Source organism: Anoplopoma fimbria, chromosome 13 (assembly GCF_027596085.1).
Source record: "Anoplopoma fimbria isolate UVic2021 breed Golden Eagle Sablefish chromosome 13, Afim_UVic_2022, whole genome shotgun sequence".
Taxonomy (NCBI): Eukaryota; Metazoa; Chordata; class Actinopteri; order Perciformes; family Anoplopomatidae; genus Anoplopoma; species Anoplopoma fimbria.
The window spans coordinates 1,775,997-1,802,508 of record NC_072461.1 but is presented as its reverse complement, the minus strand read 5'-3'; the positions used below and the strand labels follow the sequence as shown (position 1 = coordinate 1,802,508).

General features: G+C 41.5%; 4 protein-coding genes across 5 annotated transcripts; 2 read left to right on the top strand and 2 right to left on the bottom strand.

The window, feature by feature from the left end:
• Positions 1–2,857: 2,857 nt before the first annotated feature.
• Positions 2,858–7,979, bottom strand: wdr54 (WD repeat domain 54). Its single transcript, XM_054610390.1, has 10 exons — positions 7,883–7,979; positions 7,398–7,679; positions 5,673–5,735; positions 5,397–5,463; positions 4,820–4,876; positions 4,607–4,734; positions 4,086–4,186; positions 3,703–3,865; positions 3,445–3,519; positions 2,858–3,313 (listed from the first exon to the last, which is right to left on the bottom strand). The coding sequence occupies exons 2-10, from the start codon at positions 7,620–7,622 to the stop codon at positions 3,182–3,184; spliced, it is 1,011 nt and encodes a 336-aa protein (XP_054466365.1). The 5' UTR covers positions 7,623–7,679; positions 7,883–7,979; the 3' UTR covers positions 2,858–3,181.
• Positions 7,344–11,257, top strand: LOC129100858 (uncharacterized protein C2orf81 homolog). 2 transcript variants are annotated; one of them, XR_008531679.1, is made up of 5 exons: positions 7,344–7,527; positions 8,578–8,836; positions 8,959–9,165; positions 9,263–10,977; positions 11,185–11,257. XR_008531679.1 is itself a non-coding variant. In XM_054610389.1 (4 exons), the coding sequence occupies exons 2-4, from the start codon at positions 8,597–8,599 to the stop codon at positions 10,124–10,126; spliced, it is 1,311 nt and encodes a 436-aa protein (XP_054466364.1). In that variant the 5' UTR covers positions 7,995–8,043; positions 8,578–8,596; the 3' UTR covers positions 10,127–10,996. The 2 variants fall into 2 exon arrangements, 1 of the variants encoding a protein (XP_054466364.1); XM_054610389.1 differs by lacking the exons at positions 7,344–7,527; positions 11,185–11,257 and adding an exon at positions 7,995–8,043 and having other exon boundaries at positions 9,263–10,996.
• An 89-nt stretch (positions 11,258–11,346) lies between these two features.
• On the top strand, positions 11,347–26,276 carry nol6 (nucleolar protein 6 (RNA-associated)). Its single transcript, XM_054610388.1, has 26 exons — positions 11,347–11,492; positions 12,125–12,334; positions 12,481–12,597; positions 12,721–12,900; positions 13,024–13,192; positions 13,361–13,495; positions 13,661–13,824; positions 13,955–14,075; positions 14,225–14,283; positions 14,383–14,484; positions 14,576–14,691; positions 15,001–15,178; positions 15,439–15,561; positions 16,259–16,407; positions 19,426–19,501; positions 20,477–20,617; positions 20,804–20,921; positions 21,156–21,310; positions 21,489–21,652; positions 21,929–22,081; positions 22,186–22,283; positions 22,447–22,571; positions 24,453–24,542; positions 24,661–24,861; positions 25,695–25,796; positions 25,934–26,276. The coding sequence occupies exons 1-26, from the start codon at positions 11,454–11,456 to the stop codon at positions 26,081–26,083; spliced, it is 3,435 nt and encodes a 1,144-aa protein (XP_054466363.1). The 5' UTR covers positions 11,347–11,453; the 3' UTR covers positions 26,084–26,276.
• LOC129100860 (E3 SUMO-protein ligase ZBED1-like) lies at positions 16,499–17,798 on the bottom strand. The gene is made up of 2 exons (XM_054610391.1): positions 17,720–17,798; positions 16,499–17,613 (listed from the first exon to the last, which is right to left on the bottom strand). The coding sequence occupies exons 1-2, from the start codon at positions 17,723–17,725 to the stop codon at positions 17,065–17,067; spliced, it is 555 nt and encodes a 184-aa protein (XP_054466366.1). The 5' UTR covers positions 17,726–17,798; the 3' UTR covers positions 16,499–17,064.
• Positions 26,277–26,512: the final 236 nt, after the last annotated feature.

Here is a 26,512-nt window from a genome sequence, read left to right as displayed (position 1 = left end):
TATGTAAAAGGAGTCACTTGAATCTGCGGGCCCTCATTTCTTTAGTTTCCCTGTCCACCACTTTATTTATTTGATAAGGCAGCTGTTTTCAGCAAACAAGCTCTAAAAATTAACTCTATGCTACTTGCTCATATAACATAGTGGAGAATTTAGCAGCTAAAGAGCCAGATATTTCCCTCAGGAGTTGGTAGACAAAAAAACAGAGCAATGAAAATTGGACTTACATTCGTCACGTGGCCAGAAACACAACTGATCATTTGCAAATATTATTTGACCTATTTCTGGTTTGCACCTCTATGTCTGTACGTCTGTCAGTCAGCAGTGACAGTTTTTCAGGTCTGTCAGTGTGTTGTGCCCCCCTCCTCCCCATTTCAGGGAGTTTAAAATGTAAGATCTATTTATACAGCATGTCTATAGAAGCTGGTTTCCTGGTTGCCTTGTCAGAGAGCTGGTCTGTCTGTAGCAGCAGGCTGGAGGGGCTTTAGGCTCTTCATCCCCCGTGGTGCGGCTCCATCCCGGTAGGCTTAGCAACACAGACCTAGGCAGCTGCCACAAGGCTGGATGGGCATGGGATAAATTACTCCTTCTCCACCAGAGTAATTAATAAACACGCAAACAAACAGCCTGAAAGATATTCATGTTATGGTGTTCACAAACACACCTACAGATACCTGTCACACCCACCAACACATACTGCCACAACTGGTCCTGATGGATGAACTTGTATTGTGGCATTGTGTTTGACAATCAGGGCTTCGTCGATACCCATGTACGGTTGTCCACTGAACAAACTTGTCTTGTTGGTTAATCAGCTTTGATTAATAAGAATGTGAGACTGCGAAACATGTCTTAATAGCTGGAAAGTTTAATAAAAGGCCAGTGCCTTAATCATGCCATGATGACTTCTCAGAGAGAGTGTGTTTATCTGGGATTTTATTAAAGTGACACGTGGCATCACTGGGTGCTTCATTGAAGGTCTTGCAGAATCCATTTTTCTCATCTCACTCTCATTAATAAAAGATTTCTACAGGGAGAATTGGATAATGAATGTTGCACTACCACAATTAGACACACAGGCACGTACACACATGCATTCTTAAACAGTCCAACTAGCTTCATATCTGAGCACAGTTCATGTTGAAGTCTGGTCTCCCCAACTTTGTGTGCTCAGCTGTGTGTAACACCTACGAGCCGACTATTGACAAGTATTGTAGCAGTACACAGCATGAGTGGCCCCGGGGCTGTGTATGGGACTAGAGCGTCGCACAGAACTATTGACTTAGTTAACAAGGAATAAATGTTTGCTGTTGTTTGTCTCTGGTTCTCTACTCTTGGCCCTTTCTTTAACAACCTCTTTTACTCTGTACCTCCTCTGCTCTTCCAATCCTTTTGCTTGTATGACTTTTGACCAACCTTTCCCTCCCTCCCTACTGTTCCAGTTAGTTATGTAACCTCAGTGTCCCTGTCATTAGGGACCTCATATTGACAGTTTAGTCCTCTACTGACCCCTTTCAGCCAGTAAAGTTAGCTATCTTCCCCCAAGGCAGCTGGGAAGCATGACACAACATGACATACTGAAAATTATTGATTATTGAATTCATATAGACTTTGTGTGTGTGCACAATAGTGCATGTTTATGCCTTAAAATTGATCAGGCTATAGGCATTAACGGGGCTGTCAGGTGGTACCAACCACATTTGAGTTATATAACCTGCCTTGTGTGTGGTTTCAAAACAGTCTTGTCAGTTGATGTTATATGACCAGTGTTGACTGCAAACCAGAAAAGACCAGAACTCAGGGATTTAATACACGCTTAGCCCTAAACTGACAAACAGCACCGGTTCCTTGCTGACCTGATTCTTCTTGTCTTGTCACAATAAATTAGGTGGGATTACAATACCTGGTGGCCTGATGTGAATTTAAAAAAATACTCACATGACCTGGTATAAACCATACCAGATTACACAGAGCTGGCAAGATTTGTTTTCAGTGAAGGCATAATCAGCTCCTCTCAACAGACCCTACAAAACTATTTATCTTTTGTACCTTGCTTTTGCACAGTAATTCTTAAAAAAAAAAATGGTGAATGGAAGTTTGGTGGTTGTTTTTCAATGAAGTCCTTTCTAGATATTCAAGCAATTTTCTAGGAAATAAAAGAAACTACTGTTTAAATACCTATTGACTAAGGTGTTACCAGAAAGCAAGGGTAACAAATACATCAAAGACATAGTTGGAAAAAACATTATTGCTTCAGACGTAGCTATCTTGGACTGTAAAGAAAATAATAATTACAACAGGAAATACATAAAAGTAAAAATGTAATTATACATTTAAGTCTGTCACAGAGTGCGGACATGACTGAACGCATCATGATGCATATGAAGCCCTCCTGCTGACTCTGCTGACATTATTATCACTTTGCTTGCCATTTGATCTTGTATTTATATATTGCTCTTTTTTCTTTATCTATTCTATTTTTATATGATTTCAGTTTTTATATAAAAATACATCTCATCATTTATTGCTTTTACATTCTCTAAAGGTTTATCCTCTCTGAGATATTAGCCAATGAAATGAACACAGAACGTGTTTGACCTCCCTCTGCAATTTTACCAATCTGGTTGACATTAAGGGCCTGTGTCTTGTGATTTGCACACAGTATCCAACCAAAATGTGGATTTTCTCCGAGAGTCTCTTTATGCTTTTCACCTCTTAGGCATCCCCATTCTGTCTAGTGAAATCTGTCAGCACTACACTGTCATTGCCCTGCTCAAAAGTAATTGACCCACAGCCCCATCTATTGGTGTATTTGTAAAGTGCACAATTACGACCCAGACTCAGCTGCTTTGTTGACAAACTTTACTGGTACAGCTGCTTGAAACAATAATTATATCAGAAGAAATAACAGAATAATTTATATATTTTTAAAGCTACATTATAAAACAAGTAAACATGTCTACATTTACTTTTTACTTTTAAAATAGGTTGTTATATGCTAATCTCCTGTAGGTACAGTAATAGAGACAGAAGGACTGTAAAAAAAAAGATTATGTTAAATAACCCTTTCCTTGCAAAATCCCATCCTGACCCTTACATGGCCCCTTTTTGACTTTTCTCTGTGGATCATAATATCTTTCTAGAAACACTCAAATATAACAAATTCACATTCATATACGTAGTCCTATGCCTGTGTGTAACGGATAATCTCACTCAGGTCATAGCCTGTCACTGCAAAGGCATAACCATCGCCGTCACAAAACTTGGCGCCACAGATTTGCGTGTCCGTCACACACTCATTGTGCAAATGGGCAATCTATAGGGAAATGAGAAAAACAGACAGTCAGCGTCTAAGTGAGAGAGATTGTAAGCTAAACCTGTAGGAACCCACAATAAATTGTGCCTTGATTCTGAACAAGCTTTGTACTCGGTTTTAAGTCAAGTTACCTCCACGCTTTGGCTCTCTGGGCTCATTGTCAGGTGCCACACCCTGACTAGAGAGTCCTCAGCAGCAGACAGCAGCTAAAGCAAAATCATGTAAAATGGTATGAGATACACACCAAAAATGATTTGAGATACACTTGAATATTATTTAGAGCTAAATAAACAAGAATTCAATAATTCTATGAATCCCTTCTTCATGTTATCTGTGTTTGCCACTTCAAATAATAAATGTCAACCCCATTAGGTTAAAATACAACTCACCAGCCCAGGATAAGGAGCAATGTCCAGTGAGTATATCCAGCGAGCGTGGGCGTTGACCTCAGCATGCAGGATTCCCGTCACTGCCTCATAGAGACGAATCTGTCCTGTGCCGTAACCTGCCACTACTGTACCTTTCCACAGCTTTACAGATGAGCAGCTAATACTGAGAGCAGTGAGGTAGATGGAAGATGAATGCCATCGGGGAATTAAGGGAAAAGATAATAGATATTAGATTACAGCTCGGAGGGGAATGATAAACAAAAGACAGTAGAATGTAACATAATGTAGGCTGCCATTGCACCACTTTATGTTAGCTAAATCTAACATTATACATCAATACTGACCTAACCCTAACCCTAACCCTAACCCAATCATCTTCTTACGCAAAGCCAGGGATATTGTTGAGTAACTTAAATTCCTCCCCAGACTGCCAGACACACAGGTTCCCCCCATCATCTGCACTGACCAGATCAGCTATGCACACCTGAGGGGAGAGAGACAGTAACAGAGTGGATAATATATATATATACAGATAGATAGATATTCCTTCGTTGATCCCCATGGGGGAAATTCGGGTGTTGCAGCAGCTCAAGTACAGAGTAAACAGATTAAGATAATAAATAAAGCTGGGGCTGGGGCTGGTCAGCATGATGACAGACTGTGGTCTCCGCTGTTGTTATACAGTCTGATGGCAGTGGGAACAAATGAGCGTCTGAAGCGCTCCGTCCTGTTCTTTGGTGGAATGAGCTGATGACTGAATGAGCGGCCCAGCTGCCACAGTTCCTCACCCACTGACTCCAGACTGTCCAGCTCCAGACCCACCACAGAGCTGGCTTATATATATAAAAAGGTTGAAATAGACAGACGGCAGACAAAGCACACACTAAACACACAAACGCCATACCTCGCCGCCACAGCATTCTGAGGCCATGTCAGTGATGGACTCCTTGTGTCCCTCCAGGACATCCGACAAGGTAATATTACTGCCTTTACTGGGAACATCAAATACTAGAATTGAACCAGTTGAAACGCCTAGAGAGAGAGAGAGAGTGACATGGACTGTTGAGTTTTGACCTGGATTTCGAATTTACGTAAATATATTCTACTTAGTACTTACCCACACATATATAACTCTCAGACACTGCTGATATTCCTCGAGCAAACACCGCTTGAACTGGGACAAAAAGAAGTTCTGTGAGTGCAATAGATTTGGTATAAAACTCTTGAACAATACTTTTCTCTCACACACAGATGCGTGATTGCACAAATATGCATATATGAACATGTGTGTAAATGTGCAGGCAACAGAAGCCAGCGAGTAAATCTGACAAAACAAAAAAATCTTGTTCATGTGTACAATGTCTTCACACCCACTTGTGATTGTGTTGATATGATAATGTAGGTGTAGACAGATGCCTGGATACAATTTATTTCATTATAATAATCAGGTCCTCCCACTGATGTTTTTAGTCATGTTTGTGTTATGAGGATGGATCAACAACACTAACATGTCTCTGGAAACAAGAGACTATACTTGTGTCAAAATCTATTGTATCATATCACACTGTACCATATGTTACTATATTGCATTATATAATGTATTGAATCTTTTCAAAGATTTCATGGAAATAATTGAGACAGGACATCTTTGACTGTCTACATTTGCAGCAAATCCAGTTAATATGCAACTTTACCTGTAGGTGTTTCTGGAGTATCGAGGGCATGCCAGTACACCATGATGGAGCCATCAGATTCATACATCTAAAACAAAGGATTGATATCATAAAAAAGTAAAGGGCTGCAAAAACACATACATTAGTTATTTGGTTCAGGTTCACATTTAAAAAAACACACAGTCCAGACATGCAGGCAAGATAAGATAAGTTTACAAGTAGCAGAAGTAGCAGTGCCTCCTTCAAATGTTGGGACTACCAATGACTGCAGAGAAGAGCAGATAAACAACAACTCACCTGGATGCCTTTCTGAGAGGTCACCACCAGCAGTTCACGAGAGGGCAGGGCACAAAAAGCAGCCTGTTACAAAGAAAACAAAATATTTTTATATTTTTATGATGCAGGAAAAAATGCATATGCAGTATGCCAGAGCAAAAAGACAAAACAACACAATGATTCTTTTTATAACATCTTTATAAGCTGTCTTAACTGTTTGTGATATGGTACTGTTATTGTTTTAGCACTGTATTCAAACACACTGGATACAAAATAAACAGTGACTATGACTATGTGTTCATTTCCAAGGAAGAGTGTCTGCAGATGTTTTGTGGGGGGGTGTCACAGAATTTAGCCACTGACTTCACTGACTTTTTTTTTTTCAATAAAATAAATGAGTTTCTTGCAGCACTTTGTATAAATGGAGCATAAGATAAGATAAGATAATCCTTTATTAGTCCCGCAGCGGGGAAATTTGCAGACTTACAACAGCGTAGAGTAAAGTGCACACAAGAGACATAGTAGAAGAAGACAAGCTAAAAAATAAAAAATAAAAATAAAATAAAACAAGTATTATAAATAAGCAATAAAAAAAAACAGTAGAAGAAACAACAATAACTGAAATATTATATTTACAGACAGAGAAAAAAACAACAACTATTTCAACTATTTTTAACTTTTTTAACTATTATTGCACAGTGTAATGTGTAATGTATTGCACAGGTTTTTATTGTCATGTTATTATTGTCATGTGTCATGTGGTCTGCTGGGAGCAGAGCTGGTTGTGCAGCCTGACAGCAGCAGGAAGGAAGGACCTGCGGTACCTCTCCTTCACACACCGGGGGTGAAGCAGCCGGTGGTGAAGGAGCTGCACAGAGCTGCCAGGGTGTCCTGCATGGGGTGGGAGGTGTTGTTCATCAGTGTATTTTGACTCTGGAGGGATACTGAACTACTTGATTCTGCTAGGATAGACTAAGTATATTGTTCTCTGCTTTCTTAAAATTGATCTTAAACTGTACCATTTACTGCACTTATCCTATTCGTAGTAGTTTGTAGCACTTATTATATTCGTATTAGTCTGTTGCAATTATTGTTTTCGTAGTAATCTGCCTCTGCACTATACTTTTGCTCTGGCTTATGCTTTAAGATGCTTGTTTAAGAAAGGAGATGCACTTATGACTTCTGGTGACTAGTAGTTCTCTTGAATACCTATGTTGAATACACTTCCTGTAAGTCGCTTTGGATAAAAGCGTCTGCTAAATGACTGTAATGTAATGTAATGTAATGTCATGTGTCATGTGGTCTGCTGGGAGCAGAGCTGGTTGTGCAGCCTGACAGCAGCAGGAAGGAAGGACCTGCGGTACCTCTCCTTCACACACCGGGGGTGAAGCAGCCGGTGGTGAAGGAGCTGCACAGAGCTGCCAGGGTGTCCTGCATGGGGGGGAGGTGTTGTCCATCAGGGATGACAGCTTGGCCATCACCCTCCTGTCTCCCACCACCTCCACCGTATCCAGTGGACACCCCAGCACACCTGACAAGCTTGTTGAGTCTCTTCTTGTCTGCTGCTGAGATGCTGCTGCTCCAGCAGACCACTGCATAAAAGATGGCTGATGCCACCACAGAGTTGAAAAAGGTCTTCAGGAGGTCTCCCTGCACTCCTGAAGACCTCAGTCTCCTGACAATTCCTGCAGTGATCATCTGATTTGAATACACACTGAACAAGCTGCACACATGTATACACCCGACCTGCATGATGAGGGACGTGCTTGTGGCCACATTGGGCTCCTTGGACTGCAGCTGTCGGTGGGAGTAGTTGAGTCCGTCCCAGGACGCGCTGACCATGTTGACCACGTTAGCATGGACCACCGTGAAGTATGTGAGGCGCCGCGGGGCGATGCGCAGCACGCAGAGGTTGTTGTACAGCGACGAGGCGCTGTTTTTGACCTGGATGCTCTTCTCTCTGTGATACATCGAGCTGTCTTCTCTTAGCACAGACAGTGTGTTAAAAAAAGCCGATTTGGTGTTAGCCTAAGATAAGAAAATAAAGGTTAGCATCGGGTTAAATGCTAAAGATTAGCATGCTAACGCAACCTGGCTATGCTAGCGACAACCCGACGTTACTACGCTGTTACTTCTGTGTGACAAACTGCACATACTCCTGCTTCAGACTAGTTACGTAACAGTTGTCCTTAGCAACCATTGGCGTTGTCATCACCGACTCTTACACGTACAGTGAACGGTAACCGGCGCTGTTAGCTCTGGTTAGCAACAGGATTAGCTCCGCGTCGCCATAGAAACCACGCTGACCCGACGTACGACGTCACACTTGCGTCCTTGGTTGCCGAGCAACCGTAGACCAACACGGAAGAGAGGGTGCAGCGAGGAGTGTCTGGTACAGCTGTAATATATACATTATGCTAGCTTTACCTCATATGATTGTTTTAGGTTGAATAGTAAAAGAGATATGAGAAGGTATTACATTTTACAATAGCAACATATACTTTGAATTATAAATGCATAAGTGAAACAAAAGAATAAGGTCACATATTTACATAGTTTGTTATGTTGTAGCTTGTGACACTACGTTGACTTCCTGTTTTGATTGCTATTAATTGGACATTGCTGCATAATGTTTTCTAGCAAGTCATTTACACATTAACGAAAGTCTAAACTAGTTCAGATATTTCGTATGTTCTTATAGTGCAACTTGATTAAGGGAAACCACTTGTTTTAGACTAGGTTGTATAAAGGACATAGGAATTGAGGACTTGTGGTCTTGAGGATCGTGTTGCAGTGTTGCAGTTTCCAAATTAAGTTCTTGAAATGATTCATCGCATTGTACTTTTATATTAAAGTCCTCGTCATCACAAACATCTCTGTTTTTCAACCCATGTTCTTTTTTCTAACATTTATTTTTTATATTTAGAACCAGCCTCTGAACCAAGATGCCCCGCTCTGCAGCCAAGTCCCAAGCTGAAAAGCAAAATCGTAGGACGTCCGTCCAAGCTAACACACCTGTAACACAGGACCTGGAAGTGGAAGACATTATCCCTGGTCGCTTAACTCTGGCCCAATGGACAGACATGTTGATCCAGGAGGATGCAGATGAAGCAGTGGGAGAGATCATGGAGGAGCTGTTGAGCAAAGTCATGGAAGGCTGTTTCAAAGTGTACATTAAGAGACAGGTAAAACAGAAAAGGCAAGATGAATTTTATATTGATTTCACTTCAATGTGAACATCAGCTCACTGATTGAAACGCATAATACATGTACAAAATCCATGATGTTTCCCGTCTTTGCTCTCAAGATGGCACCTTTCTCTGCATCTTGGGCCAAGAGCTACCTCACACAGATTCTAGAGCAACAAATCCTGTGCCCAGATAAAGGGGGAGGACCAGAGGAAGCATCTAAAACAGAGGACTCGGAGCCTATGCCAGCAACTTCAGATGCATGGGTTCAAGGATGTGTGCCTGTTGTATATGCTACCCCTCGACCTGATCCCGCCTCACATCAGGTACTCTTAATTTGTCTCTTCTGCAAGTCTCCTATTCAGATTTCAACCGAGAGGTTATCTGTATCCATATCTCTATCTCTATATTTGTTTCTAACAGGATGATGACATTGGTGAGGTCCCAGTACAAACAGAGCCAAGAGTCAACCAGCAATGTAATGTTATGGCCCAAACAAAGAGCTCTCCAAAGCAATCTGAAAAGGAAACAAGTCCCAGGAGGCCTTTCAGTTACAAGCGCTATGAAGTGCTTAGTCCTCGCCCTCCTCCAAAAACGGATCTGAAGAAAAGGCAGCAGGTTAATTTACCACCAGTTTTCAAGCCGGTTCCAAGCAAATCACTTTCATCCCTATCGTCTTCGGCAGAGAAAAAGGATGTGGATGTAGAGGGAAAAGATTGTGTACATGCTGTTTTTAACCACACAACTGGATCATTATGTCAGCATAAGAGCTACCAACCAATACAAAAGCTTGATCACTCTTGCCTGCCTCAACACTTCATCGTTCCTCAGTATGAGATTGTGGATAACAACTACACAAATCCCAACTCCAAGAAACCAGTTGGACTATCCACACTAGAACCAAGATATAAAAATCAGCAAACTAAGTGGACCGGTGCCTCACTAAAGCAACTAACCAGCTCCAAGGATCAGCCAACAGAGTTTCAGAGGAGAAATGAGGCAGACGTATGGCTGAAGAAATTGTCCCCCTCTAGACATAGAAAGGGCGGGGTGGTGTCCTCTGGGCCACTGAGACTGGACACAATGGTTTTGGCCAAGGGTGTTTCTCTCTTGGATTCTCAGGCAGTTGAATTAAACCCTCTGAAATGCAACCCTCCCACCAGGTCTACCAAGCTGAGGGGGATACAAAGTGATGTTGCCGTGCCACTGTTTTCAGTTGATCAGGTTACCACAGGTCCGCCACCTCAAGTCACCCCATTGTTTCAGTCCAAGAACTGTGATAATTGATTGTCTGTGGCTCTATTTAGAGCAGAATTAAGCAATATGTTTTTGAAATTAAAATATCCTTCTTATACAACAAGTCATATAGTGTACGCTGAAGGCTAAAAAAAATGAGAATAAGAAAAATTTGGACCATTCCATTCCTAGCAACTCTGCATTTGCAATACAATGTTGTGAGATACACTGTGCACATATACAATATATATACTTGATATACTGAATACAATGTATGCATGGACGTTTCTTCGTTTTTATATCAATAAATAATTATAAAATATATAAAAAGAAAGCCTAGATAAGCCTCCCACAGCATAAAGCAAACATATAGTTTGATAGAAGTTCCTCGTATAAAAACTACATCCCTGAACCAAGGAAATTTATGGATTATGGAATATTGAGGCTAAATTGATATTAAGTCTTTGTCCATATGCTTTTCATATGTAAAGATTAACAATAACTGTGAGGCTAAAATGTGTTTTGGCCAATTTGGAGAGGGAAGCCGACCCCAGGTGGACAAGTATAACCTCATATCCCACCTGAGGAAATGCCTCTTTAACCTAAATAACCGTGCCTGTGATGGCCTGTGGCAGGAACCTTGGAAGAAGGATGACTTATGAAGGGACCTACTGTTAAAACTGCTCCTCAACCTGCAATTACCACATCTGTGACACACAACTGCAGCCACACTTCAACAGACCCTGTGGATCCAAGATGGGCCTTTACAGCCAAGACCCACTAATAATCCATTTCACCAACAGGAAGACAGTCATCCTCGACTATGAGTGATTGACAATGATGCTGATTTTATAAATGCATTTCCTGTGCCTTCATATAGCAGATGTTGTCAGTTCATTACTGTAAGTATGCCTAAATGACCTGCAGGTGTTGCTATTATTTCGTTTACTCCATCAATGAGGGTAGGCTAAATAACAGAAACACCTCTGTATATAATGCGATTATATTGTAATTACACAGTGTAGTGATTTGAATGAAATATAGCAATTAAACTGATAAATATGATGAAATATTTGCATTCTTTTTTTTTGTTTTTAAGGCATGAACAGTTGTCTTTCAGTGGCTCTAGAGAGCACCAATCGCACGGGAGACTGCTCATGCAACCTATCTTGTTGAAGCCGGTTAGAGTAGGCGGGTCAGGAAGCAGCGAACCAATCACCATCCAGCTCCGCCGCCTCTCCACCAATCAGGGACATAGTTCCCTTGGTAGCACGTTTGTCTGACCCGTTGCACATGTGAGAGCGCAATGAAGGGAAAGCAGTGTTGATCAAACTTTAAAACATAGCAGAATAATCATCACATTAAAAGAGAATCAGACATGAAGAAGAAGCAGACGGTTGCTGAGGAGCCAGCAGAGGTAAGACTGGCGACATGTGTTGTGATTGTAGCCGCTTTAGTTAACACGGGACAGTTTACCAACCGGTCCACACGGGTGTTACTTGCATGCTTTGCTACAGTTTGGCATCTTAACGTTACATTGGGAAGATTTTGCTCAATGTGCAGTGTCTACCTAAGAAAAACTGAATGTACAGCAAATACAGTCAGTAATACTTTTAATAAACATATTATATATATTTAATATAATATGTTCAATTTCAATTCAGTTTATTTTGTATAGCCCAGAATCACAAATTACAAATTTGCCTCAGAGGGCTTTACAATCTGTGCATATGTGTATATATGTATATAATATTATATACACATATTATATTAAATGTATATAATATTTGTCTGGCAAATATACATAATATTATATATATATATATATATATATATATATATATATATATATATATATATATATATATATATATATATATATATATATATATATACATATAATTGTTAGACACATACCAGAATTGATGCTCTAATGGCATAAAGTATCTACTACCTCATATGGTAATTATCTGACTCCTTACAAGTAATAAAATACATGTTAAAAGTTGAATCAAACCAAGCTACATGTTGTGGTGTTTTATTTTACAGATGATTCCCTCTGAGAGTCACGAGGAGGAGGAAAACGAGGCTCCCATTAAAGCCAAAAGGAGCAAACCTGAGGAGGCTGGAGGGGAGAAGGAGGCCTACCACCCGGTGAAGATGTCCCGAAGTGATCTGTACAGACCTCCTACTGCAGAGGAGCTGAACCAGCTGAAAGAGGCTGAAAGCCTGTTTCACTGCAGCCTGCTCAAGATGCAGGTGAGACCTCTAAATAACCGACATGGAAGCTGAACAGAGACATGAAAAAGAATGGGGGTTATGCCTTAAGTCAAGCTTGTGGTCCCATGTAAACAACACACCTCCACACATCCTAGTAAATGTCTCTAATCTATCACCAATAACAGATGGAAGAGCTGCTGAAAGAGGTCGCCCTGAGTGAGCGTAGGAAACAGCAGATAGATTCCTTCATTCAGACAGTCACCAAGCTGCTCCAGACCGTACCAGATTCACCAGAGGTGGAGGTATGTATTACTCTATCTGTAAGAACAGCTTCATCTGTGGGGATAAACTCTCAATTCCATTCTTTCAAGCTCTCCACAAATCCACAGATAAACCTGTAACCACTTTAATCTCTATGTGTTCAGGTCAGTGACCCGTCATGGCTGTCAAGTGCAGTCAAGGTCCCTTTCCTCCTGATGCCGAAAACAACAAAAGGCAAGTTCCACATGGCCCCCCCTGCTTCTGTTGATCTGATCGGCAGCTACCCCCTGGGCACCTGCACCAAACCACGCATCATGGTGGACCTGGCTTGCACAATCCCAGCTGTAAGTCACCTGCCCCCTTTATTCATTTTAATACATCACTGGTGGCCGTGAGAGCAATGCACTGAATTCACAAGATTAAACAAGATTCGGGTGTCTTCTGTCTGCTCATCCTTGTGTTGTTAGGATGTCCTCCACCCAAAGGACGTTGTGAACCAGAGGTATCCGAGGAAAAGGGCTCTTTACCTGGCCGGCCTGGCACAATATCTTGCATCCTCCTCTGACATCGGAAGCATGCGTTACTCTTGTCTGCATGGCAATCGACTCCGACCCGTTCTGCTGCTTACCCCTCCAGGTATTCAACTTTGAATTACCATCAGATTGTACAAAAACTGCCAACCTTCACAAGCTTTGTATTTGGTTTTCAATGTATGGCTTTGACCAGCAATTCGTTTCTTTGCATATGCTTGTTTAGCAGTGTTTTGTTTTGGATTGTAATGTGTTGTGGTGTCCCATATTTCAGGTAAAGACTCTCCCAGCTTCACCTTACGTGTTCATGCATGTCCGCCTCCTGGATTCTTCAAGCCCAGCCGTTTCCACCCGCAGAGGAATAATATCCGGACAGAGTGGTACAGCGAGTTGCAGACCTCCCAGGGTGGTAAGATTGTTAATTTATACACCAAGTTCTTCAAATATCATCCATCACAATTATCCTATCTCCTTTAATAATGCATTCATATGTTTATTCAGGACCACATTTGGGCATCAGATGAATCGAAATATCAAACCAATTACTATTGTTTGTTTGTTTTGTGTGTTGCAGAGAGCAGCGAACCTCCCACTCCGCATTACAATAGTTCTGTTCTGGGGGATTTACTGCCCAGGGCTCACCTCCAGTTTCTTTCTGCTGTCAGCTCCCAGTGCTCCGCTTTTGCTGATGGAGCCGCTTTGCTCAAAGTCTGGCTTCGGCAAAGAGAGCTCGACCAGGTAGGAGGCTTGAAATGGTTTCTTTTGCTTACAGAGCTTACTTCCTTCTTTTTAAATTGTATCTATTTACTGGTGTTCTAACACTGATTACATCACCTCACCACTGCATTGCTCTCTCAATGTGTTATAGGGCACTGGTTGTTTTAATGGCTTCCTGGCTTCAATGTTGTTGGCTTATCTGCTGACAACGCACAGAATCAGTAACTCTATGACAGCCTATCAGATGCTTCGAAACAGCTTGAACTTCCTGGGTACGTAAATTGAAAATCCACTAAACCAGAGTTTTCTTTAAATAAGGGTAATATGTAACACAATTTGATATGTGGAAGTGGACCTTACTGATTTAGTTTACTTTTTTTGAATATCTTGCAACTTACCCACTTCTCATTTAAACCCTCAGCATCTACAGACCTGACAGTGAATGGAATTAGCCTAGCCAGAGATCCTGACTCTACAGCTGTGAGTGGTCTGAATTTGTCCAACTAGTTTATTCACACTTTGGTATACCCTCCTAAATAATCATTATTGTCCCATTTTTTTTTTTTTTTTTCCCTGCAGCCATCTCTTGCAGACTTCCATAATGCTTTCCAGGTTGTGTTTGTTGACCCCTCAGGACATCTCAACATGTGTGCTGACATGACTGCTTGTACCTACAAACAGGTAAATACTGTAAAAGTGTTGTGATGTGTGTTCAAAACTAGATTATTGAGATCAAGCAGCATGTTTTGATCATTTTCAAATTGGTTCTCAGCTGCAGCACGAGGCATCTGTATCGATGCAGTTCTGGGACAACCCTACGGTGGATGGCTTCCACAGCCTTCTCATGACACCCAAACCAATGATAAGGACAAGTGACCACGTATTCCAGTAAGACTCTATTTATCAGCTAATGCAACAAAACCACATTTTATCCACTGCTTGTGTTATGTACTTCATAAGCAGCACTTATGCTTTGCATGTGTTCACCTCGCCTTTAAGGCTTATGATAGTTCATACACCTTCTCATAGATATAGTCATTTTCAGGATCTTAAATGTCAGGTAATAAATAGAATACTGGACAGAAAAACATCCACTGCTAGCTTAACATCACAGTAGTTATTTTTCCTTTCAGAACAGATATCTTTCACATTGTCTTTGACTTCCCATTCTGATCCTGCTTTTCATCTCCCACTCAGGTTATGTGAGCTGGTGAAGCTTCAGTCCAGCTGTAAGAAAATGAATCTCCTCAGTGAGCTGATGGACCACAGTGGGAACTATGTCCACACTGCACTCCCTTTTATTTTGTCACTGCTTCAGAGTGGACTGGGCCAAAGGATCCACCTCCTCACCCACTCCCTCTCGCCCGACCCTGAGGTAGGAAAGATTTACATTCAGAGGTTACAGTAATCCACTTCTGGCTTGCTCACCTGGCAGAACGTAAACACTGACTTTTGAGTGCTTAATTTCATGATTCTTCTAAGTTACTGTTAACAAAACCCTGATTTACTTAGTGTTAATACTGCTACTATAACAGTATGTTTTTGACTCAAACCAGTTTGAAAGTGTCTTTAGAAAGGAGTCAGAAGTAACCACAAGTACATATGATTAACAATCTTAACTTTGTGTTTCATCAGTGGTCTGTGGAGAGTGACGCCCCGAAACACAAAGCTCAACCTCCCCTCTCCTTTGGTTTGCTCTTAAATCCGGAGCTGGCAGCCTCCGTCCTGGAAAAAGGCCCAGCTGCTGACAGCCCCAAGGTAATAATAATAATAAATCAATCAATCCTTTATTAGTCCCACAATGGGGAAATTACAATTCTCTGCATTTAACCCATCCCAGAGGAGCAGTGGGTTGCTAAGAAGCGCCCGGGGAGCAACTTGGGGTTAGGTGTCTTGCTCAAGGACACCTCGGCATGTTGACTGTAGAGGGGTTCGAACCACCAACCTTGCGGGTTGCGGGACGAGCGCTCTACCTCGTGTGCCACAGCCGCCCTAACCTCACCTCTCTCTCCTTTCTGTGCATCTGTGTAGTGTTTTATTTTTTCCGTAGGGGTTGAAGATACCAGGTCATTTTACTTAACTCTACTTAATTAGTAAATTAAAAGTTGTACAAGGAGGAAGACATTTGTACTTACAACCTACCCCCAGTGTATTTGATTAGAGAAGACCTTAAATGTAAATATTTTCATATGCTTAATCTAATATGATTGTAAAGATTTTGAGAGGTTTAATACTATTGTAATATTTTAACCAAATGTAGCATTTCATTTTTGAAATGGCTAGCATTTGCACTTTTAGAACGTTTGTCTTGACACATGTAAGAGAGACACACCTGTCACATGACTGTATATAAGCAGTTTTTTGTTTGTTTGTTTTGTTGACTTGCTTCTTTATCATATATGTGTAACCGTGCTTGTGTAATGATTCAATAATAACGGCGGCGTTCTTCTGCTAGGCGGCTGAGTTCCGTCAGCTGTGGGGTTCTCGCTCCGAGCTGCGTCGCTTCCAGGATAGTTCCATCACCGAGGCCGTGCTGTGGGATGGAGAGAGCATGTGCCAAAAGAGACTGGTCCCCAGACAGATAATTACACACCTGCTACAGCTGTATGTATTTCATCTTGGCATAGCATACTGAGACACAACATATATCACATTAATATTGTTACTAATACAGTGTTAGTTTCGGTCACTGAGTTTCTAGCTGCATTTATAATACAAATATTCAGTATGCTATCATGGTAACGGAGGAACAAACCACAGATTTTCCTTCATTTTTTTTCCTTCCGAGTTTTACCCTGATTTGTATAGATATCTAAGTGGTGTGTTGAGGTAAAGGTTACACTATTGGGTGCCTCCACTAGATGTTTGGGTATGACTGATGTTTCATGCTAAATACCGAGGATTTGTAGGGACAATGTGTTCACTCAGATATTGCTGAGTGAACACATCAAGTCAAGTGAGGCAAATCACTGTGTTTTTTTAAAGTTGGGAACTACATTTAGGTATAGATAAGCAGCTAAGCTTTCTAACTTTTTGTTGACTGAAATGAAAATAGGTTATAGCATTATTCACATCAGCATATGCAACACATCAACAGTGGAAGAGTAGCTGCCATCTTCCCCATCCTCTCTCTCTTGTAACATGTAATCAAGGTGTCTACCTAACTTGCACCTACTGCCTTCTGCCCTCTCATTTGACCTTTTGCTATTATTGGTATGGGAAGTCAGATATAACCTCCATCGTGAAGGGTCATGCATTTCGTTATGCATTTCTGTTTACAAAGATCATCATGTCAACATGCTCTGGGCTCAGTCTCGTGCGCATTGTTGCAAATGTTTGTCCAGCCTCTGACAATAAAGATGGCAGCGATACCCCAGGTACACACAAATAGTGCCTCGCCAGAGTGGCCAGTTTTGGGAATCTCGGTCCGTTAACCCTCCACCACTCAAGAGGGTTAATGTCAAGTGACGGAGCAATGTCTCTCAAGTAGTAATCTACCTGAGCCTCAGAGTCTGTGGCATAGGAGGAACTGTAGTTGTCTCCTAGGAGCAACATCATGGTGTTTTTGGTGTGACTTCTCAGTTGTGAGGGCATTGCCACCTGGCTAATATCAGGTGTGACCAGGATCTCCTGCTGTTCATCCTTTGGGCCCACAGTAGTAGTTACCACATCTAATTTTGAAACCAGTTCATGCAGCTTAACCTTTGCAGCCAGTCTCCCTGTTGGCGTCAGGAAACTGAGATGTTTGTGACGAGGGTCCAGCATAGAGGCAATCAGAGCTGGTTTGGAGGCTAGGTCATTAGAGTCAACCTGCAAACAGTAAAATGAAATTGATAGTTATGTATAAAAAAAATACCACGGAAATCATTGTCGATAATACTTCAGTTAAAGCACAAATTGATAAGATTATGCCTACCTCCATGTGATTTCTAAGTGACTCCTGAACCTTCAGCTTGAACTCAGAGACTTGTTCAACATCATTGTCTTTTGGCACAAGGTGGGTCTGAATGAGGCTGAACGTGATTGGGTAAATGTTTGAAATGGACACCTCTGTTTCTGCAGAAATGACTGTTGTTGCCCATTTCAGCGTTGCCAGCACAGGCTTGAAATTCTCAATAATTTGCCAGCAATCATCTTCAATCTCAAGGGTTTGGGCTTCCTGTCTGTTAGTGACTGTGCGATCAGAGAGCACCGCTTTTATTGCCCACCGTTGCTCTAGTAACCGTTCGAACATATCACAGATGGTGTCCCATCTAGCTTTGCACGACTGGATAAGCTTGTGCCGCGGCAGGCACATCTGAACTTGCTTCTGCTCCAGGGCCTCACTTGCCAGCAAACTGTGGTTGAAGTGCTTGACTAGTTTCCCTGCAGCAACAATGATGCGGACTAGATCCTCACTCAGCCCGTCGCTGACTGCCAGCTGCAGTGTGGTGGCAAAGCAAGTGACACAGTCCCAGGTGACTCGTACAAACGCACGGGGCGACTGGATGCCCTGCGTGTTGTTATGAACACATGCAGTCACTTTCCCAGCGATGCCCCAGGTCTGCACTGTGTCAAGAAGCCTCTCCATGACCCTGTCTGTAGTAGCGTGGCTGTCTGATGGCAGCTTGTGCGTCTGCAGCACAGCTGACCTCCCCTGCCAGTCCTCTGTAATGAATGAACAGAAAACTGTAATGTACCTCTGGAATGGTAGGGCTGTCCACAGGTCAGCAGTCAGTGCCAATTTCTCCACTTTACCCAGCTGCACTACAAGCTCCTCCACTTTCTCGTGGAAGTGGCCTTCAATAAGGCGTGCTATATCAGCAGCAGAAGGGATTTTATAATTGTGCACAGTGTATGCAAGTAGCTCACGAAAGCCATCACCACAAACCACATTGATGGGAAGCAGGTCCTTCTCTATCATCCTGGAGATGAGCTCAGTCACCTCAGTGTGTGTGGCCCCTGACCCCCCATCAGTGGGCATAGTGTCAGGGTGCTTGTTTTTGATGTGGTACATCATGCTGGTGGTGCTGCTCCTGTACTTCAGTTTGGTGTCGCACATAGTGCAGTGAACCTCATCGTCCACTTTGATGAAGATGTCCCACACAGAGCTCCTCTTCAGGCGCTTCCTCTCCACATAGTCTGGGAGGTTGGAGGTGACATTTGTGTTCGGAGACATGATGGAAACCTGCACGATGTCGCAGTGAGCAGGGCTCTCCTCGTCCACGGTGCAGATCACCGGCTTCTCGTCCTCGTCCAGCGGCGCCGTGGACGGGTGGTGTCTGCTCATGTGGTTCATCATGGAGCTGGTGGCTCCTCCGCAGTACTTCAGCGTCGCGTCGCATTTCATGCAGCGGACAAAGTTCCCCACTTGTTCAAAACAGTCCCACACTGAGCTTCGTCTCCTGCCTGTTCGCTTCATTGTTGTTGTTTTTGAAGTCTTAAAGATAAATCACGTTAGCAAGCTAGCTAATGTTAGCGCCAACTGTCTTTTTTTGGTTAATAAAAAAAAAATTGATAATAGTTTTCGGTATATGCAATAACTGAGAAGACATTGAGGTGGTTGTAAGTGTGAATGTGTTGCCTTGTTTTTTTTGTTTTGTTTGTATGAATAAAGTCATGTGTTATGTTGTTATCCACCAGGCATGCAGATCTCCCTGCGTCCTGTGTGCGCTATGTGGGGGCGCTGGTGGATGACGTCATCAAAACAGGAAGTGAGGTAAATGATTATATTCCTTTATTGATCCCCATGGAGCAGCTCAACTACACAGACACAGACAATAAATACACATACTATACAACTACACAGACAATGTCCCTGTACACAGACAATAAATACACATACACATTTAATATACATACTACACAGACAATAAATACACATACTATACAACTACACAGACAATAAATACACATACTATACAACTACACAGACAATAAATACACATACTATACAACTACACAACAATAAATACACATACTATACAACTACACAGACAATAAATACACATACTATACATACAATAAATACACATGCATACAACTCACAGACAATAAAACATACATACTTACACAGACAATAAATACACATACTATACAACTACACAGACAAAAATATAGTGACAATAAATACACATACAGAGGCAATTATTCTAAATAAAAACATAAATTATAATTGCGTTTTATATATATTATGTATATTCTTGTGTGGAAACCCAACTTTTTTTTACGAATCATTTTTTTTTTGTGTCCCTGTTGGTATTTAATTAATTGCATATGCTTACTGCACTTATCCTATTCGTAGTAGTTTGTAGCACTTATTATATTCGTATTAGTCTGTTGCAATTATTGTTCTCGTAGTAATTTGCCTCTGCACTATACTTTTGCTCTGGTTTATGCTTTAAGATGCTTGTTTAAGAAAGGAGATGCACTTATGACTTCTGGTGACTAGTAGTTCTCTTGAATACCTATGTTGAATACACTTCCTCTAAGTCGCTTTGGATAAAAGCGTCTGCTAAATGACTGTAATGTAATGTAATGTAATTTTTATTATGTGCTTCATTGCCTGGAATGTTGTGACGTTTATATTATTGCTTGTTATTTAATCAAAATTCTTTCTTTTAATCATTCCAAAAATATAGTATATAATAATATGTAGCGACAGCATGTGTTTGATAAGTATTTTGCTCTTCAGGTGCCTAGTACCGGAGAGGAGGAGAGTTTACTAGTGGTTCAGTCCTATGATGACCTGAGCAGAAAACTGTGGAGGCTGGAAGGTCTGCCTCTCTCCATCACAGCAGTGCAAGGAGCCCACCCTGCACTGAGATACACACAGGTAAAGCCTCTTGTTCTCAACAGGGAACGGCTCTCATTATTGCACCAATAAGTAGTAGCAGAAGCAGTAAAATGCATCAACATTTTCAAAATCTTAAACCTTAAACAATGTGTTGTGTGCTTTGGTTGTTGTACATTGTGAATTTTACTTTAATGGTAGTTCTAACATGTCATCTGTGCCTTGCAGGTCTTTCCCCCTGTGCCACTGAAGGTGGACTATTCCTTCTTTGACCGAGAAAAGACTTCCAGATCATTGGTGCCAAAGGAAGGCAAACCTTGCCCGGCTTATATCACCCCTATCACAGGTAGACACTAACCACCAGAAACTTGTAAAGAAGTTGTTAACTAATTCTACACTGTCCGCCATAGAAAATGTTTTACGAATTCACACTAGCTCTGAAGCATAACTTCCCTGGATTTCTGTAATGTACCTGGTGATTTTAAAATTGTGAGTTACAACCCATGTATTCAAAGCAGGAACATTACTGCCACCTAACCACAGAGATTAAACTATTCAAACTGGTATCATGCTCTTGCAGTGATTTGTCACATGGAAGGGAGTGGAAAGTGGCCTCACGATCGTCTCGCCATCCGCCACATTCGAACGGCCTTCCACATCCGCCTGGGAGAGTTACTCAAGAAGCAGCATAATTATACATGCAAGCCCTGCCCGACTCACCTAGATGTCCATAAGGTATATTTTTGAGTTAGTTTACAAGTCGCACACTAGTCTGTAAACTTTACTTATTTTTTTATTCTAAGTTTCGTCATACGCTTATGCAAATGGTTGGCACAGTGTTTTGTTTTTTTATATCACAGTTTACAGAATTCTTTTTTGGTGCTGTTTTTATTCCATTTGTTTATGCATCCAGGATGGCTTGGTGTTCCGCGTCCATGTGGCATACCATCGTGAGCCTCTGGTGCTGAGGGAGAGTGTGAATGCCGAGGGGCTGCTGGTTGTAAGGGACAACGAGGAGGCTCAGGCTCTGGAGATGGCCACCATTCATAAGCCTCTACTTACCAGCACATTGCATGGGTAAAATTAAAACGCAACACAACTAAATATCTGTTTGTTTGTCTGGGAAAGCAGGGTTGTAGGGTTCCACCTGGTTCCCTATTTTCAACCCTACATCTTGCTGTTATAAAATGTATAGACAGTTATTTTTATGTTCCTACTTTCTTCAACCTATTGTCCTTCCTTTCTCTCACCATGTTTTTGTCTCTGTCCTGTTTCTTCATTGTTTTGCTTGCCCTTCATGCACCATTTCCTCACTGTTTGTTTATCTCATACATTTCATCCTGTTGTTTACAGGCTCCAGCAGCAGCACCCTTGTTTCGGGGGAGTGTGTCGCCTGGCCAAACGCTGGCTCGGGGCTCAGCTCTTCAGCGAAGACATCACAGAGGACACAGCAGACCTGCTGGTGGCGTCGCTTTTCCTGCAGCCTGCACCCTTTACTCCTCCGGGGTAATAATCGCTGCACCTAATCAGACTCATTTGTTGACCACATTTTTTGTATCTTCCCTTTGTACGTTCAGTAGGTCATTTGAATGAATTTCTGCCTTCCTCAGTTCTCCTCAGGTCGGCTTCCTTCGTTTCCTTCATCTGCTCTCCTCATTTGACTGGAGGAACAACCCGCTGGTAGTCGACCTAAACAACCAGCTTGCAGGCAAGCACACTTTCACACGCACCTTTTTCCCCTCTGTATCACCCAAACAAATCCCCCCTGACCTCTTTTTATATACACACCCAACATACTTTAACATCCTGCTCGTGTTCTTCACTGTTACAATGCCAAGTCTGATTGTTGTTCTCCTTTCTGTCACATGCAGCCAGCGACTACACAGAGATCAAGAATGACTTCATGGCCTCCAGGGAGTCTCTGCCTGTTTTGTTCATAGCTACGCCTAAAGACAAAAACCAATCCCTGTGGACCAAGCGAGCACCTAGTGTAACGGTCAGCTGACACTAATACAAGTACACAACTCACACAACTAGACATTTAATAGAATAGCAATCAATACTGAATTTGAAGACGATTGAATGTTACAACTGGTCAGTAACAGGAACAAGAGACAAATTGGAATGCTTAAGATGATGCCCTTGAATAGATCACAAGCTAGTAGGTTACTTTTACTGTTATTTTAATAATGATTTGTGGGAATCACAAACAGCGGTGTAGGAAAGAGTTGCATGTTCTCGGCAGAGAGCAGTCACATAGTTTTCCAATTCTGGAGCCTTTCCTTAATGCACACTGGTCTCCTGGATCACACTGAAAATATATAACACCAAATTAAAGTGAGCTAATGATTCATGGATATATAAAAACATATTTCTCTCAACCGGTTCACTAGATTGATGTTATGAATTGAGATAAGTCCAGATGGACTGAGTTGTTGCATTACATACCACAGGCAGATAACCATGTTTTTTTCCTAGAGCTGGAAATTGATTGTTCTGAAGTCTTTCCAAAACTCCATGTAAATCATTGATCTGTAAATGCAAAATGTTATGTATTTCTTTAATATATATATTAGAAAACAGTCAGATCAAAATAATAAATAACATTTTTGAAGAATATAGCACCACTAATGCTTTGGGAGACCATCAGGTGTACCTCACCAGTTGCTTTTCATTGCTGTCCTCTGTCGTGGTGAAATACGTTAAGTATTTAGTTTTGTATTCCTCTGTTTGGATGTAACCGTGGCTGTAGAGGAGTCCAGCGGCGCACAGCAGTGTACAGAAAAGGTAAACAGGGCAGCTTCCCATGGTGCGTAGTTGACCCAGATTAGCTTCCTGTGCTATCCCACCTCAATCCCCAATCTCACAATCTCAACATTGACACTGAGCCTCTCCCAGCATCCTCCTTTATAACGGTGGCGGAGAACAGGAACCGTGTGCTCTGTGACGTACTGATAGTGACGTCATTGTTTCCCAATCCCAATGTTAAGGATGATTTCCATTTTACCATATGTGGTTGCTCGGGTTGCATATATAAGTCTATTCTTGAATTTACATACTCCCCAAAAAAAGTTGTTACAAAACACAAAGCTGAGGTGTGTGGCTGATCCTGGCTCAGTGTGTTATTTGTAGTTGTCTCAATACCTCTGAATGACCACTAGGGAGCACATTGTGATTGAGTGAATCCCTTAACGGAATACTCGAGTCTGTCTCTAAACACACTCAATGCTTTCTATCACCAAAATACCACCATGACCTCAGCAATGGTCCTTTCTTTCCTCAGATGATAATGTGTTTACATTTCATATAGTACATTTATAGATCAACTTCATTCAGCAATTTTAAATTCTCAAAATGACAAAGAAACGTTGAAGAAGGTTGTTCCAATTTTTTTTGCCGTTACCATGCCGTAGAACAGGAGATCCCAAATAAGACACACACATTATTTAAGGTGTGTGTGTTTGTGGTCGCCAGTTTTCAGTGTAGCCCGGAACACACTTTCATTTACCTCTTTGTTTCATAATTGCTGATGCATGAGCTAATACTACCTGTGTTTCTTCTTCTTCTATCCGACACAAGTACGGTACATTAGGCGGCTCCTTTGTATTAAAACAATTCCTGGATATTGTGGTATACATATACATATTGTTGTTCATGTTGTTTTTCGTGTCGTTTGTGACTGCAATTGTTGGTCATATTTAATGTGCTTTGGGAACTTGGTAAGTGGGCATTCTAGTGCTAATTGCTTGATTCTACAAACACAATGGGGGTTTATAAATTATATTATATGACATGTCTGAATATTTTCAGATGAAACAGAGTGTCCTAAGCTAACGTGTTTAAAAAATCTAATGTTATTTTGGTTGTGTGTCTTCAGATGCTGCAGCGTGTGGTGATGGTGGCTGCAGAGAGTCTGAAGTTACTGGAACAGCAGCTGATGGACAGAGACCAAATACAAGATGTCAGGGTGAGCCAAAAGCACTTTAAAAACTCTAATTTCTTACTGTCTTCATAAATGTTCCACTATCTGAATGAATTCTGATGTAATAATTCAGCCTTGTGATGCGTTGACTGTGTTTGTGCAGGTGGTCATGCGCCCTCCTCTGGATGCCTACGATGTGTTGATTCACCTGAACCCAAAGCAGGTGCCCCTGCTCACCCAGGCAGTGGACCCTCCCACTGTCACCTTCAGCAGGGGCATCATGGCTGGCAATGTGGCCCAGTCTGGAGGGGCCCTGCCTGTCATCGACTACAACCCCGTGTCCCTCTACCTGGCAGAGCTCAGAGTGAGTCCGTCTGGAATAAACTTCAGGTTAAAAGGCAGGCGTGGTGTTAATAGTGCCTCGTTGTCACAGGATGCGAGGAAAGCTGTGCTGCAGGATTTGCGCATGCAAGTTGCAGCTTGGCTGCTCAGGCCCAAAGTAAATTGTCTGACGTCCAACAGCTTCCTTACAATAAAAAATTCTGAGGAGAAAAATTTCCAGGCTGTACTTAAATTGCCCATAAAGCAGGTTTTTACTAGAAAGAAATCAAGGACGTAGTTTTGCGTATGCACGTTAGGGGCATTACCTTACCATTATTTTGGGAGGAGAGAATGGTCCCTGCCAATACACTTTTGCATAATCTTTAGAGGAAAGAGAGAAGAGCAGAAGAGCAGAATAAAACAAACATGATACGGTGACAGACTCTTTATATGCACTGTATAAGTAAATATCAATTAAAACTACTGACGCTCTGTTGTGCCATTCTTTAAGGTTATTTGAAGCTGTCTTGAGTTTCAATAACCGATTATGATAATTTAAATGCTGCTTTGAATGTCCTATGATGACGTACATCTAGCCTGCACTTTATCGGAGGTGGTGAAGTTGATATTTTATGTATAAAATAAGCCACACAATGGTGACATTTATTCCTCATCAGAAATGTTTTCTGTTCGTTTCGGTTTTATAGGGCAGGTAGAATTTTTCTTGAACTATTATGACTTTATTCTCATTGAATTGCAACTTTATTCTCATAATATTACAAAGTTTCCCCAAATGTTATGAATTTATTCTGGTCATCTAAATAAAGTGCAGAAAAGTTTTGAACATGAGCATCAACTAATCTAATTCATTTTCAGGAGGCTTTCGGAGACCTAGCGCTCTTCTTCTGTGATCCCTATGGCGGAACAGTGATTACAGTTTTATGGAAGCCAAAGGCCTTCATCCAAATGCCCTTTAAGGTAAGGCCTTCGTCATGTCCTTTGTCTAAAGTCATTAATGTAGGACAGAAGCCTTTTGGATTGTCATCCTTCTCATTTCACTGACGCTTCAACACCCTTCACCCTGACCTGATGTTTTCCGTTTTCCTTCATGGCAGACGTCACAAATGTCTGCTCGGAGGGTGGAGGTGACTGGGGAGGAAGCAAATACCATTCCTAACATCGAAGCAATCCTGGAGGACCTCCGGGTCATGGGAGAGGGCTTAATCAAGTCAGTGGAAGCCAGGACTGAAAAATGGTCATTCTAGACACGCCAAATATGACTATGTGCATTTCATTGAAAAAACAGAACAATGGAAAAATGAATTAATTTTCAGATGAATTCTTGTTAACAATATTATCAGTTATTAATGTGGTTAAAGATAAGCCACATGTTTGTTTTGGCAAAGCCGCATCATGTCTAATAAATTCATATGTACTCTCTGAATTTCTTTTTTGAATATATAATTAAATTTATCAGTGGATGAAAAGGAAATATTTAGTAGATCTTTTATCGGTAATTATTTGGGGAACTTCAAAACTAGGGACTGGGACTCTTGACGTACATTTACAAATCAGCATCTTTAAATTCAGAGTTCAGTCTTACTGTAACAGGAGAGCTGAACTGATTAGTTAGAAATGAATCAGCCACAAATCTCATAGGTTAAAAGTTTAATAAACTAAATTAAGCTTCTCTT